We start from the raw sequence: 20353 nt of genomic DNA on the forward strand, positions 1-20353 counted from the left end.
AAAAGGAGGCAGTTCTCTGTTCCCAAACACAACAGTCTCTCAGGGTGACTTCAGCGGTCCTCTTTCGCCCATTATTCGGGGCTGAAGTTAACACTAGGAGAATTGAAAAAAATCCAGCAGAGATCAGAATCCCTAAAGCTGATCGAGGGGGGCAGCTGAAGCAGAAAGATTGGGGAGTGCTCCGCACACGGTAAGCGCTCAATAAATACGATAGATTGAATGAATGAATCAAAATAACAAAGAAAGGCTTAAAAGCACACACAAACACTAAAGTCCCCACTGTGTTTGTTTGCACCTGGGGAGCCTTCGCCTTGCAGGATTTTCCAATTCTGCTTTGAGGCCTTACACATTTTCATGTATACTTTAATTATTCTGGTATAATTACGATCGGCCGATATGCTTTATTTTCATTTCAGTCGTGGTACGTTATAATTGATATTTTGCAGACTCCAGCATACAAACATCAACCACACAAATACAGAGTTTCTGAGCCTGTCGCGGTTTTCGTTTTCATCCATTAGTGCCTTCTCCTTCCCAGGCATTTTCCCTCATGCCGACTATCCCGCTAAGGAGGCTACCATTGTGGTGATAATAGAATAAGCCTACTAATTTAGCTAACAGGCCTACAATTGGAATAAAACCATAACAAACAAAGAGACTGCAGGAAAGCACTTTGGAAAACACAATCAGAAAGAAAAGCTTGATTCTTGCAGCAAGACCACACGGTAAACCTTGTTATTGATTGTGGGTATTGTGTGCTTTTGTGAAGGAGAGAAGAGGAAGCTCTATAAATTTATTATATTTCTAATCAGAATAACTGGCAAGACAGAAGTCTACCAATTCAGAGCTTCTGATTTCGGGGATTGCCAACTCAGACATAAATTAATCAATTAGTGAATGGTATTGATTGAGCAGTTACGGTGTACACACCACTGTACAGAGTGTTTGGTAGAGTATAATAAAACAGAGTTGGTAGACACAATCCTTGCCCACAACTAGCTTACAGTCTAGAAGGCAAGCTCACAGTCATTTTACGCACTTGAAAAGGTGTTCGGCTAACAGTATATTTTTGTTTTCATGTTTTGCATTTTGCATCTTTTGCGGGAAGAGAGTTTGAAAGGGTGAAAGTTCTGACAAAGTTTGTCACTTCCTGGAATACTCTGATGTAAAAATGGCTAGGACCTCAGTTGCTAACAAATCAACCAAATAATTCATCAATTGCATTTACTGAATGTCCGCTGAGTGCTATGCACTGTACTTGGTGCTCAGGAGAGGACAAACAGACAGAGAAGCAGCACGGCCTGCAGCAGTGGATAGAACACAGGCCTCGGAGTTAGAGGACCTGGGTTCTAATCCTGCTCTGCCACTTACCTGCTGTGTGACCCTGAGCAAGGCTCTTCACTTCTCTGTACCTTAGGTCCCTCATCTACAAAACAGGAATTAAATACTTGTGCTCCCTCCTCCTCCTACTAATAACAATTATCGTATTTGTTAAGCACTTACTATGTGCCAAGCACTGTTCTGAGCCCCACGTGGGACCTGATTATTCAGAAAATGAAAAGCAGCATGGCCTAGGGGAAAGAGCCTGGGCTTGGGAGTCGGGTCATGGGTTCTAATCCTGTCTCCGCCACTTGCTTGCTATGTGACCTTGGGCAAGTTACTTCACTATGCCTCAGTTATCTCATCTATAAAATGGGGATTAAGACTGTGAGCCCCAAATGGGACAGGGACTGTGTGCAATCGAATTACCTTGTATCTACCCTAGTGCTTAGAACAGTGCTTGGAACATAGTAAGGGCTTAACAAATACCATTATTATTATTATTGTTATTATTATTATTATCCACCTAAGTGCTTCGGACAGTGCTTGGCACAAAGTAAGCACTTAACAAAGGCCACTATTATTTATGAACAGCAACAACGCTACTTTTGTTCTAGTGCACTAAACTGCTGGTTAATGGTGGCTTTTGTTAAGCGCTTACTATGTGCCAAGCACTGTTCTAAGTGTTGGAGTAGGTCCAAGGGAATCAGGTTGTCCCACGTGGGACTCACAGTCTTAATCTCCATTTTACAGATGAGGTAACTGAGGCACAGAGAAGTGGAATAGCTTGCCCCAAGTCACACAGCTGACAAGTGGCGGAGGCGGGATTAGAACCCACGATCTACATGTTTTGTTTTGTTGTCTGTCTCCCCCTTCTAGACCATGAGCCCGTTGTTGGGTAGGGACTGTCTCTACATGTTGCCAACTTGGACTTCCCAAGCGCTTAGTACAGTGCTGTGCACACAGTAAGCGCTCAATAAATACGATTGAATGAATGAATGACCTCTGACTCCCAAGCCCGGGCTCTTTCCACTAAGCCACACTGCTTCTCTAAGCGTTCTTATTCATTCAGTCCTATTTACTGAGTGCTTACTGTGTGTAGAACACTGTACTAAGCGCTTGGGAAGTACAACACAGCAGGTAGAACCCTGACCCTCTGACTCCCAAGCCTGTGCTCTTTCCACTAGAACAAACTACGTAATGATAACAGTAATAATAATTATTACTATTTGTGTGATATATGTTACATGCTTACTATGTGCCAACCACTATATTACGCTGTGCAGTAGATATAAGACAATCGTATCAGACACTTTCCCTGACCCACAGGCTCACATTCTAAAGGAGTGTGTAATCCCTATTTTATTCATTCATTCCTTCATTCAATCATACTTATTGAGTGCTTACTGTGTGCAGGGCACTGAACTAAGCACTTTGGAGAGTATATTATAACATGCTCTGCCCACAACAACCCCACTGCCTAGCGATAAGGGACCTGAGGCCTAAGGAATCTAAATGACTAACCCAAAAAATCACACAGCAGGCAAAATGTGGAGCCAGGATTAGAACCCAGGTCTTGACTCTCATTCCCACACTACTTTCATTACAGATACAGAATAAGGAGGCAGAGTTGCACAGCAAAGCAGTCTGGACATGGGGCTACGGAACTGAAAAGATTAGGCTGAATATGCTCCCTTCACCAGCAAAACTCACATCATCTCCAGTACGCCCCAAACCACAGGTAGCTATGCAGTAGAACTTGGGGTAAATCACAAGACACTAAACACAGCTGTAAATCTGCCGAGGTTGGGCAAGCTTTAAATCTTCAAAAGCGAAGTTCAGTTTGCAAGTACTTCTGTCAGGATTGATCCCGCTTCAGCCGTCCGTCACACTCCCTATCGTAAAAAGCCGCTTAATTTATTATTGCTGTTAAATTGGAGGGTGATTGGAAACACATCACCGATGAACAAACTGGAGACCCTAATTCTAAAGTAATTATCTACCAATTCCGAGTTGTTAATGGGATTAAAAACGTGAAGGATATTGGCTCACTCCCCCCCCACAAATCAGATTGTGATTAGACAATACAATATGCTAATAGGTGTACAGTTCAGTTTTTCTAAAAAGCTTTCCATTACCCATGTTTTCACAAAATCTGTCAATAATATATGCAGTGCTGGAGAGAGCAAAGCTGTGATTGATGGCTTTTTCCCCCACAAACCTTATCAACAGCCCTGATTTAGTTGCTCTCCAACTGCTTCGGTTCAGAATTAGGAATCCTAGTTTTGATGAGTGCTCATTTCGACTGATTAGAAAATTACCTTACAGGTCCATTAAATGGCAAGGTAACCACTGGAGCCACAGCAGTGATAGGACAAGGTTCAAAACGTAAAACGAGGCCCCTTTCATATACGGGTTGCTCCTTTAAGTTTGATCGTGAAAATGGTCTTGTTAATTTTAATACGCAGTTAATTTTCTGACTGGTAAAAGCAAAGGGATATAGTTATCATCTGCACACTTGGAGTACTCATTAAAATATACCAGATGTACGTATGCAAAATTTGGTTTCTACTGTACCTAAAAGCCTGTTAACTAAATTGAACGGATCAGCTCTCAACGAATCAATGGTATTTATTGAGTACTTGCTCTGTGCAGAACCCTGTTCAAAGCGCTTGCGAGAGTATGATACAAGAAAATTAACAGACATGTTCCCTGACCATAATGAGCTTGCAGTCAATTTCTGGAATTCAAAATCTCTTTACCCATGGAGTTAGGTAGACCTGGGTTCTACTCTCCCAAGTGTTTAGTACAGTGCTCTGCACACAGATTCAGCCATGTCACAGAAGACACAGCTGTAGCCAGTGGTGACCTTCTCCACATTCTGAAAGTTAAGTAGACCTCGCATCATTCCCCTAATTCCACTCCCTGTAACTTCAAGTCTCCAGAATCAATCGTATTTATTGAGCGCTTACTATGTGCAGAGCACTGTACTAAGCACTTGGGAAGTACAAGTTGGCAACACATAGAGACAGTCCCTACCCAACAGCGGGCTCATAGTCTAGAAGGGTCACAGTCTGGTGCAAACCCATGGAGCATTTATTGAGTACCCTCTGTGTGCAGAGCACTGTACTAAATACTCTTCCAATTTCCACCGAGTAAGAAAGAGATGCCCTCCCTCCGCACATCTGCCAAGCTAGCTCTCTTCCTCCCTTCAAAGCCCTACTGAGAGCTCACCTCCTCCAGGAGGCCTTCCCAGACTGAAACCCCTCCTTCCTTTCCCCCCCACCCTACCTCCTTCCCCTCCCCACAGCACCTGTATATATGTTTGTACAGATTTATTACTCTATTTTACTTGTACATATTTACCATTCTATTTATTTTATTTTGTTAATATGTTTTGTTGTCTGTCTCCCCCTTCTAGACTGTGAGCCCGCTGTTGGGTAGGGACCGTCTCAGCACTTAGAACAGTGCTTTGCACGTAGTAAGCGCTTAATAAACGCTATTATTATATGTTGCCAATTTGTACTTCCCAAGCCCTTAGTACAGTGCTCTGCACACAGTAAGCGCTCAATAAATATGATTGATTGAATGAATGAATGAATGAATGAACCCTTCCTTCAAGGAATTTAGAGTCCAACAGGGCAAGGAGACACGAGTTATTCACAAATGTTACGGCTGTCAATAGCAAAAGGATAGGATAGATGGATACGTTAATAAGTCTAAAGTAACCTAAGTCGAGAATTTGTGTTAATATTAATACAAGCTAAGTGCTAAGGCTGGCTGGAGAATAAATGTGACCTGAGAAAGGACCCGCCGCCCTTAAAGGGGACGTAACACCCATTCATTCATTCGGTTGGATTCATTGAGCGCCGACTGGGTGCAGAGCGCTGGACTAAGCGCTAGGAAAGTACCATTATTAATCTATTTATTTATTTTACTTGTACATATTTATTCTATTTATTTTATTTTGTTAATGCTTTGTTTTGTTGTCCGTCTCCCCCTTCTAGACTGTGAGCCCGCTGTTGGGTAGGGCCCGTCTCTAGATGTTGTTCCCAAGCGCTTAGTACAGTGCTCTGCACAAAGTAAGCGCTCAACAAATACGATTGAATGAATGCATGAAAAAGGCGAGGAGGGGAAGGAGAGGAAAGAAGTGGAGGAGATGGAAAAGGGTTGGGGGGTGGAGGGGGAGGAGGGGAAATACGGGAAGGAAAAGAATGATATTGGGTGCTCATGGTGGAGATTGTACTGTACAGCTTAGGAAAATACTCCAGAAGTAAGAGGTATGTTTCTTGTCCACAGAGACCTTATATTTCAAAGGGGGTGACAGACCTAAAAATATTTATAAAAAGAACAAACAGAAACAATACACAATCAAGTAAATACACCCCCCATACTGCCCCTCCCCTCTACACACACACACACACACACACACACACACACGCAGCCAAGGGATGAGGATGGGTAGAAATTAAGACCTAAGTGAAAGACGTGACTATTGGATAGTGTGGTACTGTCCTTCGGATTTGAAGCTGATACTTACACCAGTGAGATTGTATCAGTGGCTGAGGGTGACTTGTGAGACTGATAAATCCTCCCACATCATGAGCAGGGAAAGAATGGTCTTAACCGCTGAACTGGCTATCCACAATGCTGTCATTTTCCCTCTCTCGGTGTGACAGTCTTCTCAAAGCATCTTTTTTAAGAGGGCCTCCATATTTCTATTTGTCGTCCATCAGGCTGATCCATCTTCTGCTGCCGCCTCCCAATACCCACTGCTATGTCACATCGATTGAGGTTTTGCTTCACTGTGTTGTTAGTTGCTTCTCTCTATCTTATTTACGGTTGTCTCATTGTAGCGCCCCAAAAAGCAGCTGCGGGGATGGGTCGCTGCCATCCATTCTCCTTGTTTCCCAAGGTTCCTGGTGGTAGACTGTTCTCCACAACCACAACGTTTGTGATCACGCCTTGCCATTTGATGTTAAAAATGGAGCCGGGGCAGAGGGAGAATGGGAGTCCGGACACAAGTAACAAGGAAGTAGCGTGGCCTAATGGATACACAGCACAGGCCTAGGATTCAGAAGGTCATGGGTTCTAATCCTGTCTCTGCCACTTGCCTGCTCTGTGAGCTTGGGCAGATCAACTCATTTCTCTGTGCCTCAGTTCCCCCATCTATAAAATGGGGATTAAGACAGTGAACCCCATGAGGGGTATGGACTGGGTCCAAATGGATTAGCTTGTATCTACCCCAGCATTTAGAACAGTGCCTGGCACATAGTAAGTACTTAATGAATGCCATATTAAAAAAAAACAACAACAACTTGTGGCAGAATGGAGTAAGGATTGTTCCGTCTAGGACGGTAAGGAGACTGGGGATTATTGAGGTTGATGACGGTATTTGTTAAGCGCTTACTTTGTGCCAGGCACCATACTAAGCGCTGGGGTGGATACAAGCAAATCGAGTTGGACGCAGTCCCTGTCCCATGTGGGACTCTCAGTCTCAATGCCCATTTTACAGAGGAGGCAACTGAGGCACGGAGAAGTGAAGTGACCTGCCCAAGGTCACACAGCAGACAAGTGGAGAAGCTAGGATTAGAACTCATGACCTTCTGACTCCCAGGTGATTGCTCTATCAATTATGCCGGGCTGCTTCTTCAGAGTGACCTAGAATGGAGACCACCTTGGGGCTCAGCTTTAGATCACATGAAGCCCTTGAACGGCCCCTGCGAAAGAGCACGGAACACTTCTCGCCACCCCCGCCATTCCCTCTCTGCTCTGAGAAAAATGGAGCATGGGAAGCCAGCAACGAGGGAAGAGGAAAGAGCCACGAACAATGTTAGGAGATCATTTTTCTTAACCGAAAGGACACGGAGAGCAGGAGGATTATTTTCATTGAAAGCTGTATTTGGAGCCCGCAGTACTGAAAGACAGTTTGGGGAGTCCGTTTCAAACAGACGAGTAGCAAGTAAATATTCAATTTTCAGGCATGTAGGACAAATGTCAAGCAGCCCACAGCAGACAGGCCAATAAAACACATTAAAGATATATTTCGTTAACTCAGCTCAAATTCCATGTTATAAGTTGTAAAGACTGAACCAGACGTGATTGATTTCTCCTCCTTTCGGTACTTGCCCTTTTGTGATTTTGCAGCGAGAACGAGGTGCTCGCAATAACTCTCCTCACGCCTCAGAGATCCTTTTCTTGTTTTGTTTTTGGAAATATCTCAACAACGTGACATCTCGCATTTGTTACGGTTGATTCTGGGCATTTAAATATGAACACAATTAAAGTATATTTGCAGGAAATATGACAAATGGGAATCTGCACCCTGTGCCATTTTTCACCGACTTGCACGGGAGGACACTATTATATTTCAGCTTTGGCCACCAAGTTTTCCAAATGAGCTGATTTCCCGATATTCATGAGGGCAGGTTGACTGATGGAATGACAACAGTATGTGCTCAAGAGCCCCTGCTATGTATTTCCTCTCTCCGGGCTTCAACCTGGAATTTTTACTCTGATTCAGAAATGAGTTCTGGCCACTCCACCAACTAGTTACTCACCTGTGATAAGAAAACCTCAGTGATTTTTTTTTTCCTGTGATAGTTGTTAAGCCCTTACTATGTGCCAGGTACTGTACTAAGCACTGGGGTAGATACAAGTTAATCGGGTTGGATACGGTCAGCGTCCCAGATGGGATTTAAAGTCTTAGTAGGAGAAGCAGCATGGTGCAGTGGATAGATCACGAGCCTCGGAGCCAGGTGGTGATGGGTTCTAATCCCCGCTCCGTCACTTGTCTGCTGTGTAACCTTGAGTCACTTCACCTCTCTGGGCCTCAGTTACCTCATCTGTAAAATGGGGATTGAAACTGTGAACCTCACAGGGGACAGAGAGTGTGTCCTATCCAATTTGCTGGTAGCCACCCCAGTGCTTAGTATACTGCCGGGCACATCGGAAGCCCTTAAATACCACAAATTATTATTATTGTTATCATTATTATTATTAATCCCCATTTTACAGATGAGTTGACAGACATAGAGAAGTTCAATGGCTTGCCAAGGCCACACAGCAAACGAGTGACTGAGGTGAGTGTAAAACCCAGGTCCTTCTGACTTCAAGTCCTGTGCGGTATCAATCAATCAATCAATCAATCGTATTTATTGAGCGCTTACTATGTGCAGAGCACTGTACTAAGCACTTGGGAAGCACAAATTGGCAACATATAGAGACAGTCCCTACCCAACAGTGGGCTCACAGTCTAAAAGACTGTATCCATTAGGACATGCTGCTTCTCCGTGAAAAGGTGGGGAGATGAGGGGAACAGGAAGGAGGCGTAGCACAACAGAGTCCCCCCCAAAACAGCCCAGTTACCCAAGATTTGACTGTGTTAGATTTAAGTGGGCACACTTTTCTAAGCAGCCTTGGAGAAGATTGATTTTCCTTTTGTCACATCCCAGAGTTGAGAGATGCCTATTTTAATTTGACAGATTGATCCAGGCAAACCTTTTTTCTTCTGAAGGAACACACCATAATGGGGTACCGTTTCCCTGTCAATCATATCTATTGAGTGCTTACTTTGTGCAGAACACTGTATTCAGCACTTGGTAGAGTACAATATAACTGGTAAATTCCCTGCTCACAACAGGCTTACAGTCTACAGACTTACAGGGAGAAAAGCTAGAGTGACTGCCCTGCAGGCATTCAGAGTGACCTTGTGTGTCGTCTCTGAAGCATTAGAAGAGTTGCTCAGATCTCGTGATCGATGGAACAGATCAGTAACTCAAGTGCTGAATGGCTGTTTTGGGAAAGCTGGCGGAGGCTGCCCAAAGCGACCAAAGAAGCCACCAGCCTGATGACAGTTCCAACACTGCACAAGTGATAAATCCAACCGATAAAGATGGGCAACTCGGAAAGAAGTAGAATCTGAAAGTGATCCAGTAAAGCGTAAACTCCTTGAGGGCAGGGGACGTTTTTCGCCCTTCTGCTGTTCGATTTTCCCAAGAGCTTAGTAGAGTGCATTGTGCTCAGTAGTTGATAAATCATCAATCAATCGTATTTATTAAGTGCTTACTGTGTGCAGAGCACTGTACTAAGCGCTTGGGAAGTACAAGTTGGCAACATACCATTACTAATATTACAGCTCTGAAGCCAATAAGCCACAAGTGTTTTCCAGGGTGAATCAAAAGCATCTTATAATGAAAAAAAGCTTTCCTTAGCAGCAGTGACTAGAAAACCACCTATCGTAACATCTGAATGTTCACTGCATTTATTTCACAAGAGACTCACAATATGTCTATATATAATAAAGCCATGTCTTATTGATCACCTTGCATTCATCCCAGCGATTAGTACAGTGTTTGAAACAAAGGCTCAACACATTACAACAAAAAAATGGCATTTAAACCAATAATCCAGATGGTTCAGACCCTCCCCACAAACACATTTTCACCTAGATTATTGTGTTAGGTCTAGGAGATCAGGCTCTATGCTTTGAAAGTCTGGATGACTGAGGCAAAGTGAATTTTACGCTTGCATTTTCTTAATACTGCAAATTGAATGCGAAGACCTATGTAGTTTCACCTGAGAGGCTACAGGAGAGGATTAGGGATCATTGAGGGCTCAAGGACACAACAATTATTCTTCATTTGCCAGATGGAGTTATTGGTGTGGCTAGTGGAAAAGGGGCCAGGACTGGGAGAAAGACAGAGGACCCGAATTCTAATCCCAACTCCATATGCCTGCTGTGTGACCTCGGGCAAGTCACCTGACTTCTCTATTCCTCAGTTTCATTTGTAAAATGGGGATGATATAGCTATTCGCCTCACATGACTATGAGCCCAATGTGGGACTGGGACTGTGTTTGATCAGCTTATACTGAATTTACCCTGGCACATGTCCTCGGCATGTAGCACAGGTCTGAATTATTATTATTATTATTATTATTATTACTACTACTAATGTCTAAGGGAATTAACCAAGTTTACACCTTGGCCTGAAAACAGGAAATGCATCTTATGTTGGAGCTCATGGTTCTAACCATTAGACCATGCTTCCATAGTGCTCCATTATTAACTGCTTAGATTCCACTACAGAGCTACTGTTCTAAAGTTATGGGATTCGCTGTTCAGTTGTCTTCTTGGTCACAGCCCCGATTATTGAGGCTAAACTCTTCCTGAGAATCACCTCTGCTCTTCTTGCTGTCCCATTTCCTGGGCAACCTTAGGTTAAGTTATGAATAATACAGTTGCCTGTTTCTCTCCCTTTTCATTTTCTCGCTTTCAAAAGCACTACAATTTGCCTAGGAAAAAAAAAAAGCAGCAAGGGAAAAAAGCTTTCCATTTTTACCAATTACCACACTTAACAAACTTTTATTTGTAACCATTTTTTAAATTACCTCTCCGTAGCACAGCAATGGCAGTTGTCCCTAAGGGAGAGAAACAGGTTGTGGGCAATTTAAAGCTGACATATAATTAAGGAAAATACAAATTGAGTACCCTTGGTGTTTTCAATTGGCTTTCCTCCCACCCAAGGCAAATTTTCTCTGCATAGATAAATGCAGAGAGCCTTTGTTTCGGGCTGCTTTAAATTCCATGTGCCACTAACTACCAGGGAAATGACATGCGGGAACACAGATTGCACCTTTGGATGTATTTAACCTGGAACCTGTGCATGTTGCCGGTGTGTATGAATGTGTGAAGGAGCAGTTAGTTTCCTCACTTATATCCCAATTTATGGCTACTGCAATTATTCCTAAACAGGCAGAAAAATGCCAGCTCTTTTAACCTGGCTCTGTTCTCAGGAACAGCAATTTAACTTTCTCTTAGCCTCAACTTTCCCAAATGACTTCCACCAAGAGACCCTGGAGCCTCCCCCGACAAACAGCTGATACCCCTGGAACTGTGGGACTGTAAAGCTTGAAGTCTTTATCAGCGAGGAGTCAGAACAGTCAAATCAGAGTAGGTCATAACTAAACACATCGCATAAGCCGAATTCAGTGGAGGAAAAAAAAGATTGAGGCCCCTCTGGGATTTGGCGAGGAAAAGATTAATACTGTGATCCAATGGGCAAATCTTACACTAATAAAGTTCTTCAATAGTGTGCATGTGTGTAGGCATGTGTGTCGGTGTGTGAAGGGGAAGGGGACCCCATCTCTGCAAATCCAGGTAGAAGGTGTGTCTAATCACTGCAGCCTCTTTGTAGTCAGCCTTTACACAATCTCCCTGCCTCCATCTCCAAGAAGGAGGGAATGTTTGACCAAGGCTAAGGGAGCGGCTGCAGGACATCATGATGGCCAACCGGTTTGTGATGAAAAGATGGAGCAATCGGTTGATAGTATTTATTGAGCGCTTACAGTATTCAGAGCACTGTACTAAGTGCTTGGGAGAGTACAAGCTGAACAAAAAGTTTTCTGCCTGTTGGACATCCACCCTCTGCTACTCTTTTTCCTTTTTAACTCTTCCCTGGTCCTGCCACCCCTTTTTTTAGGAGGTGTACAGCAGCTGATCACAAGGAACCAGCTTGGGGCTAGCTTTTGGCTTTCCCATTGAAATGGGCAACCGTGTCCAAGTGCCGGGCTAGCAGCCAGCCAGGCAATTGTATTTATTGAGCACTTACTGTGTGCAGATCACTGTACTCAAAACTTGGGAGAGTACGTTATAGCAGTACAACTGACACGTTCCCTGCCCACAATGAGCTTGATCAGTCTAGAGGGGAAGACTGACATTAATGGGCGCTCAGGGCTGGGTCAAACTGTCCCATCTAACAAGAAGATTTCTTGAGCACTTACTGTGGGCTGAGCAATGCTTGGGAGAGTACAATAGATTTAATAGATATGATCCCTTCCAAGGAGCTTACAATCTACTGGGGGTGACAGACACCAAAATAAATTCCAGGAAAGGGAAAGCACCCCCAAAAAATGATATATACCTAAGTGTGTGAATGCAGCGGGAGGAGAGAGTTGCTAAGTGATTAGAATTTCTCTGGTAATGGTTGGAATTTACACCCCCAGGCACTTAGTATAGTACTCTGCACAGAGTAAGCATTTAATAAATATCACTGATTAACTGATCCTTCTTTCTGCTTTGCTGGCTTTTCTTCTGCTCCTCACCACTGGGTTCTAAGGAGTCCTCAAGGCTGGATCGTTTCCTTTTCTTGCTCAGTGCTCACTCTCTCAGGGGATCCTATCCACTTATCTGGATTCAACTACCAGCGCTTATTAGAGATCTCTCAAATCCAGTCCTGAATTTTTTTCATCTCTTCTTCTCCATTTCCATTTGGTTGTTCCCCTGTCGGTACATTGCACAATGGCCACCAGAGATGAATGCATCACTATCTTCCCTGCGCTGCACGCTCATAACCTTGGAGTTACTACTTTAAGCTCTTGCTCACCTCTTTCACCTCAGCAGCCAACCTCCATCAGGGATCTGGGACCCACACAAACTGTCCCTCTCCATCCACCAGCAACCACCCCGAGAAGCAGCCCTGTCTCAATGGTGCAGGAGAGGCAGAAGCTGGAAGCTCAGCAGGTCTTTCCCACCATTAAAGCACTGGGGAGTTTGTAATTCTGGAGCAAGGATGACCGTGCTGGAGCTGTGAGCCATTTGAAAACTCTTCTCTTAACAATAGTATGTTGCAGCTTTAGTAGTCACGGTTATTGTCATCATTATCGTTAATTTATTGTTTCTGCTTTATTTATTACAGTGTTTTCCCTGTGACTGTGTCTCTATCATCAATCCTGTCCCCTCACTCCCTCACCCCCTGCCTCACTAGACTGTCAGCCCTCAGGGGGCCAAGAAGCATGTCTGAATCATTATCCTTGTAGCTTTCCCCAAAGCGTCACACAGTAGGTGCTTAACAAATGCAATAAATAAACCACCACCAGGTCCTGCCTTTCTTCCTCTATGATATTTCAGAGATACAGACAGAAATGGAGAAGAGGAGGCAAAAAAGGAGAAAGTGGATGATGAGAATAACGAAGATGAGGAGGGAAGATGAAGAGGAGGATGGGGACTAGGGAGAGGAGAAAATGATGAAACTACAATGTTTTAGGGGTTCAGGGAACAATCTTTTCAGAGGGAAGAAGCATAACACTTGTAGATGGCATCAAGAATCAGAGGTTCAATTCTAGGCTCCATCAGTTTCCTCCATAGTTTGGGAACTTACCTTTTAGCTGAAACTACTGCACCTGTAAAATGCAGCTCACTTTTTCCCCTCTCCAACCACCACGAAAGGGGACTCTGAGTCTTCACTTATGTTTTAAGATCCTCTTTATGTCAGGTACTTTAAAAATGGAACGGATCATAATTCCAACAGAGAAAGAAACTAAAAGGAGGGGCTAAAATACAGGTGAATTTCAATGACAGTGAAGGACATAAAGAAGGAATGTTTGGACAGATGTTCAGGAGTCATAAAGGGAACCCTGTTTGGAACAGCCATAGGGTTGCGGGAATGGAAAGCAGCTGGAAATCAAGGATTAGAGATGAAAGCAGCCGATTTACAGAATGTTCATTAAAAAAAGGTCAAGGTCTAATAAAATTCATATATTATTGATTAGTACAAAAAGGGATTTAAATATTTTCTCATTTAATCTATCTGAAAATGCATAATCAAGGCTGAATCGATAATAAGGTATAAGGGTGATAAAGGAGATTGGTTTGGGGGTGGCTAAACTGAGTGGGGAAAAAAATTCCAACAATTTTGGTATCCCAGAGCACCGGGCAGCAACAAGAAGCTAACACTACCATAGTTTACCAAGGAAGGGTGACTCACGGATGGTTTGCTAATGTGGTTATTAACTATTGAGATGGTCCAAGAATCCGGGGTCTTAATCACAATGCAGCTAAGTGATTGATGTCCCTCTGTAAATTTCATGAATGTCTTAATGACCAGTTTACATGTACACTCAGGAGCATCGCAATAGAATAATGAAAATAACTCGAATCTTACAAATTCAGTCTAAGTGCTGCCACACACATTAAATCTTCCACCCTTCGACTAAGCTTCCACCCTCAGCTGATGCCAGGGAGAAGGGAACACGGGAAGCAGTGTGGCCTAGCGGAGAGAGCATGGGAATGGAAGTCGGAAGGATCTGGCTTCTAATCCCAGCTCTGCCAAATCCTGGCTGTGTGACCTAGGGCAGCTGAAGCTGAATCTCTGCTTTCAGCCACCAAAGAAAGCCAGAGAAAGCAAGCACCAAGAGGGTTGTTGGTAACCACCTTTAGGCTCAGAGCATGTGCCTACGTCCTAGTCCTAAAACACACTCTAGGAGAAGATTGATTTTCCTTTTGTCATATCCCAGAGTTGAAAGATGCCTATTTCAATTTGACAGATTGAGCCAGGCAAACCATTTTTCTGCTGAAGGAGCACACCATAATGGGGTACCGTTTCCCTGTCAATCATATTTATTAAGTGCTTACTTTGTGCAGAACACTGTATTCAGCACTTGGTAGAGTACAGTATAACTGGTAAATTCCCTGCTCACAACAGGCTTACAGTCTAGAAGGGGAGACAGACATTAATATAAATAAATTACAGCTATATACATAAGCGCTGTGGGGCTGGGATGGGGAATGAATAAAGGGAGCAAGTCAGGGTGATGCAGAAGGGAGTTGAAGAAAAGGAAAAGGGAGCTTAGTCAGGGAAGGCCTCTTGCAGGAGATGTGCCTTCAATAAGGCGGTGAGCGTAATTGTCTGTCGGACATGAGAAAGGAGAGCATTCCCCCCAACACACACACACACACACACACACACACACCCGTTCTGACATAAGCAATATATTAAGTCTACAGCTGTGTCCAAATTTCCACATGGTTACTATTGCATTAACTCTAATTTTCATCGACATTCTGGGCTGTTACATTCCTTAGGCTCTCCTCTCTAGAACCAGTTAGAGGTGAAAATTTCATTGGGAAATGGGTGATTCTATCAGCCACAGATACCTGTGGCTTCAGAGCGAACAGAAAACCTAGAATTCTCAAGAAAAAATGGAAAACATATGGAAAGAGCCATACTGGAAAAAGCCAATGGTGTATAAAAGTTAACAATCTCCTCTCTCCAAGTCCACATCTTAGCAGCCAGATTTTCAGAAAGTGAGTGCCCTCCAATTTTTCCATGTGACGCCCCCCGCCCCACTGCATAAATTTACATCCACACGTCTAGTGAGCAAACTGTGGACAATCTAAGGGTTTCCCTTGAGTGGTAAAACACAATTGTCCAGCACCCAGAACCAGAGGCCTTTGGGGAAAAAAAATCTGAAGCATGACCACAGGCTCTTTTGCCATTCGAGCCTCGCCAAAAGCTTCATGGGATAGTTCCCTGTTTGTTTCTGTTTTCCCTCTAAAGGCAAATAAACTCAGTATGGGGGCCAAATTTGGTTTCACATATAAAAATGGAAGACAAATGCTACATTGGGTACTTCCAGAGTTGACAAACATATGATCCTCGCTGAGAGGCTCAGGGAAAGCAAGGGGGCTCGAATAATCTGGATCACAATTATTATTTACCCCAGATAACTTTCCTGTTTATAGCTGGAGTTCAAGACATTCCCAATTCACCACCGTCTCTGCGGAACAATGCATCAAGGCAGTAATGGATTATGACTTCAACAAGTGTGTTCAATCACCACCATGGCTCCCGAATGGGAATTCCAATTTCAGATGTTTTGGACTGCAGAAAAGAAGTCACAAGCTGTGGCTCCTTTTCCTTGTTTGAATTGAGTGAACTTTAGCAACCCATCAGTCAATGGGATGAGCGATTGCACCCAAACTTAGCAAGGGGCAGATTAGACTTACTGAGGTTCCACTTGAGTCCTGTGGTGGTCACATGGCAAGGAAATCCAACTGGAATGAGGCCACACCATTCCCCTTCCAATCCAGTGTTAACGTGCAGTCTGTGCTTCCCCTGTGGAAAAGAGAGACCCATTCATTAATTCAAGCCAATTCTTGATTTCTTTATCTGGGTTTTCCTCTTAAGGGAGAGTGGACAGGGTTTTCTTTGCCACTTGAAAACATGGCAGTCAGCCAAAGCCTAGTAAACATCACCTTTAAAAGATCTGCAGAAGTTGACCTCTTTGCTCTAATTAGCATTAAACAATGGACACTCAAAAGGAATAAGGGAGATATGGAGTTTATCCAAGGCCCACAAGAACACTCTCTCCGACCCTTGTGGATAGCTATGAGACTCAAATTAAAATATTTTCTATTGACACCGTTGCTATATCAATGGTATTTACTGAGGGCTTACTGTGTGGAGAGCACTGTACTAAGTCCTTGGAAGAGTACAATATAACAGAGTTGGTAGACATGTTCCCTGGCCACATTCCCTGGCCCTGGTCTGGGACATTTGGACACTCCTTTCTTTGAGAGGAATACTTGGAATGGGGATGGAAAATATTTAAAACTGAAATCATGCCACATTAGATCCCCCTAGTTCATGAAGCGACTCTTCTCCTAGCACAGGCAGAAAGTACAAAGCTGGCAAGATCAAACTTGGGGGTTGAGTGACTCCTTATAAAGACTTAGCATCATCCCTGAGAGATGTAAGTATATCTTCTATCCATGACAGGGAGGGCAAACTTCCCCCTCAACCCAGAAAATCCCAGTGGCTTTTGGGATATTAAGCTGATCAACCCCATTACTTCCTGGAGCATGTAGTGTTCTCCTTTCCTTCTCTGTAAATCTTTTTCCACCTCTCAATAACCAACTGAAAATTTTGAAACCACGCTGCTCTTCCCCAAAGACTGTGACACAGCCATCTAACACTAACACGAAAGCATGTTAGTTTGCCAAGACCTAAAAAACTACTCCATTGTTTATTAATGTGGTTGGTCTTGTGTCGAGTCATTTTATGTCGCTAGCATCATGGAGACCTGAAACAAGAAATCTCAGGTGGAAAATAACAACACCGTGGCAGACAGCTGCTAAGGCACAGATTCTTATGAGGTAATATTTCTTCATCCACATAATTCCGTTCCCATCACCTCCATCTTTAGAAACCAGGAGTCTTAGGAAAGACACCATTTTGGAGAATCACTGCGAAAGGTGTATTCTTGCAGGTAGCACAGCACTTCTGTACATATCTGTAATTTATTTATTTGTATTACTGTCTGCCTCCCCCTCCCTGAAGACCACAAGCTGGTCGTGGGCAGGGGATGAGTCTGTTATATTCTTGTATTGTACTCTCCCAAGCGTTAGTACAGTGCTCTGCACACAGTAAGCACTCATTAAGCGCGACTGACTGACCATAGTACTGTTCTCTCCCAAGCCCTTAGAATCAATCAATCAATCAATCGCATTTATTGAGCGCTTACTGCGTGCAGAGCACTGTACTAAGTGCTCGGGAAGTACAAGTTGGCAACATATAGAGACAGTCCCTACCCAACAGTGGGCTCACAGTCTAAAAGGGGGAGACAGAGAACAAAACCAAACATTAGAACCGTGTTCTGCACAGAGTAAGCACTCAAATACCACTGATTGACTGCAGGTCTAGCCATTAGACAACCGAATATTCCAAATACTTAAGATGGCCCCTTCTCTATTCTGCTTCATTTCCCTGCATTTCAAGTGACCTGTGTTGAAGAACGAAAGGATGAACTTGGGGGTACCCCTGGAGGGGACATTTTCACTGCTAAGATAACCAGCCCCCCCAGATAACAGCAGAAGAGGGACAGATAGCAAAGATATTGCCTGCAAAGCTGACGATGCAGAGAATGACTGCAAGGGGCCTGATGAAGACTGATCAAGAGCCTTGTTGGGCGAAACCTGAAACTGACTGCTGAAAGTTGACTTGGTGGCTTCTCAATAACACCATCTTTGCACAGAGGTAAAGATGACGATTTTTACATCACAAGCGACCTTTTGTGCCTGTTCATGCCGACTGCACGTAGCAGATAAGAACACGTCATGAGGGTGCTGTAGAAGAACTAGTCGAAGGGGAGGAAAGTGACCAACATTGAGCCTCTCTCTGGCTGGTGAGCAGCGGGTATAAGAGTGGGATCCCAGCTTTGGGACTGGGGATTTGTGGAGAGATTTAGGAAGCAAATTCAGCTCTGTTGAGAACAAGGATTTTTCTTCCTGTTGGATAACCAGGGGGACGTGAACTAACTTGATAGGCTTCATGCTTACCCTGAGCTTTGCTTGCTGCTGGGGGGAGGACCTGCTGAGGATTCTGCCTAATGTTCTCATTTCACTCAATTTCAGACTAGTTTTATTTTACTGACACTGTCACAGATGGTGAGAATTTATTGAGCAACCCCTGAGGTGAGCGAGGCAAGGCAGGCAAAAGAATCGACTTTGGGTGGCTGGACCATCTGGGGAGTCCTAAATTCAGATGCTTATTCAACCTCACATTTTCTTTAAAACTTCTGACCTGTCATCTCTCTGGTGTCCATATGGTATTGGTGGTAGTAGAAAATAGGTCAGACCCATATCTGGCTTTAAAAATCACTAAAAATCTATGTTAAATTGTTTATTTTTATTTTATTAAAGACTTCCTCATTTTTGTAACTGACTGAAAATTTCTCTATTGCTAGATGGACTCACCCTCCCTTGTTCCAGACTCAGGAACACTCCTTTTGGCTAGGGATACAGATGGCAGTTTGTGTGTTTCTGACCTGATGTGGCAGATAGAGCACAAGTTCGGGAGTCAGAAGGTCATGGTTCTAATCCCGGCTCCACCACTTGTCTGTTGTGTGACCTTGGGCAAGTCACTTCACTTCTCTAGGCCTCAGTTACCTCATCTGTAAAATGGGGATTGAGACTGTGAATCCCACAAAGGACAGGGACTGTGTCCGACTCATTTGGCTTGTACCCACTCCAGTGCTTAGGACAGTGCAGGGCACAAAGTACGTGCTGAACAAATACTATCATTATTATAGAACAGTGCTTTGCACATAGTAAGTGCTTAATAAATGCCATTATTATTATTATTATTATTATTTTCAGCTAAGTACTTTTGGGGAGCGGGGAAGGCTTGACACACCTTTCTCCTATAAATCCGACTCCTACATGCCTCGTAGAATTCTCCAAAAGGGCTACTGATTAGTATAGCAATGGTGGTTTTCAATTATATTAGGAATCAGTTAGTTTTCCTAAGAAAACTGGTTGCCACAGTTGTCTCTGATGGGGAAAAAAGTGAAGTGGTATTTCAAAGAACCTTGCCAATTATTTATTTTTGGTGCCCAATTATGTGAATTTTAAAATGGTCTCTTAGAAGAATAAAGCTAAAGCAGTAGTATAAGAAATACGTTAACATCTAGAGAGCCCAAAAGAGGGGGAAATGGATTATTTTTCTCTGGCAATTAATAAAGCAAGTTGCCTTCAAGGGTTGAGCTATTTGGAAGCTCTGAACTCCGAGGATTATTCTCCAATGGATGTGACCCTCCATAAACATAAGCCAGTGCTACTGGGAGTCACACATGAAAAACCTACTTACAGCAGAGCAAGAAACAAAGTCCTACTGATGCGACACAATTAAGTAGGTCACAAGGAACGATTTGGGAACAACTAGCAATGCCTTGGTGAGGCCAAAGAAAATTAAAATAGTTCTTAACTCAAGGAGAAATAGCAATAAAACCAGGGCCGTGGCTTCCCTAGATAAAATGTACCATCGAGATCTAGGTTGCAAATAAACAATCTTGCATTTTTCAAAAACATTTAAACTGTTTGGCCCTGAGCTGTCTTCCGATGGAATGTCAGGTTAATGAATAATAATAATAATAATAATGATGGCATTTATTAAGCGCTTACTACATGCAAAGCACTGTTCTAAGCACTGAGGAGGTTATAAGGTGATCAGGTTGTCCCACGGGGGGCTCACAGTCTTAATCCCCATTTTACAGATGAGGCAACTGAGGCACAGAGAAGTTAAGTGACTTGCCAAAAGTCACACAGCTGATAAGTGGCGGAGCGGGGATTTGAACTCATGACCTCGGGCTCCAAAGCCCGTGCTCTTTCCACTGAGCTGTTTCTCCAAGGTTAAAGGTCAAACAAGACAGCTGGTTTTTTTTACTGCTGAGAGGAATTATGAACTAAACTCACAC

The 20353-nt window shown here is 43.5% G+C and overlaps 1 protein-coding gene across 3 annotated transcripts in view; it reads right to left on the minus strand.

Annotated features, from left to right (window-relative positions):
- Nucleotides 1-20353, minus strand: part of TPK1 (thiamin pyrophosphokinase 1) — a 348586-nt gene that overhangs the window by 71559 nt on the left and 256674 nt on the right. For all 3 annotated transcript variants that reach the window (XM_038760339.1, XM_038760340.1, XM_038760338.1), the window contains one exon: nucleotides 16107-16215. In XM_038760339.1, coding sequence (XP_038616267.1) covers nucleotides 16107-16215 — 109 coding nt within the window. The remainder of the gene's footprint in view (nucleotides 1-16106; nucleotides 16216-20353) is intronic.

The sequence above is a fragment of the Tachyglossus aculeatus genome, chromosome 18, assembly GCF_015852505.1.
Source record: "Tachyglossus aculeatus isolate mTacAcu1 chromosome 18, mTacAcu1.pri, whole genome shotgun sequence".
Taxonomy (NCBI): domain Eukaryota; kingdom Metazoa; phylum Chordata; class Mammalia; order Monotremata; family Tachyglossidae; genus Tachyglossus; species Tachyglossus aculeatus.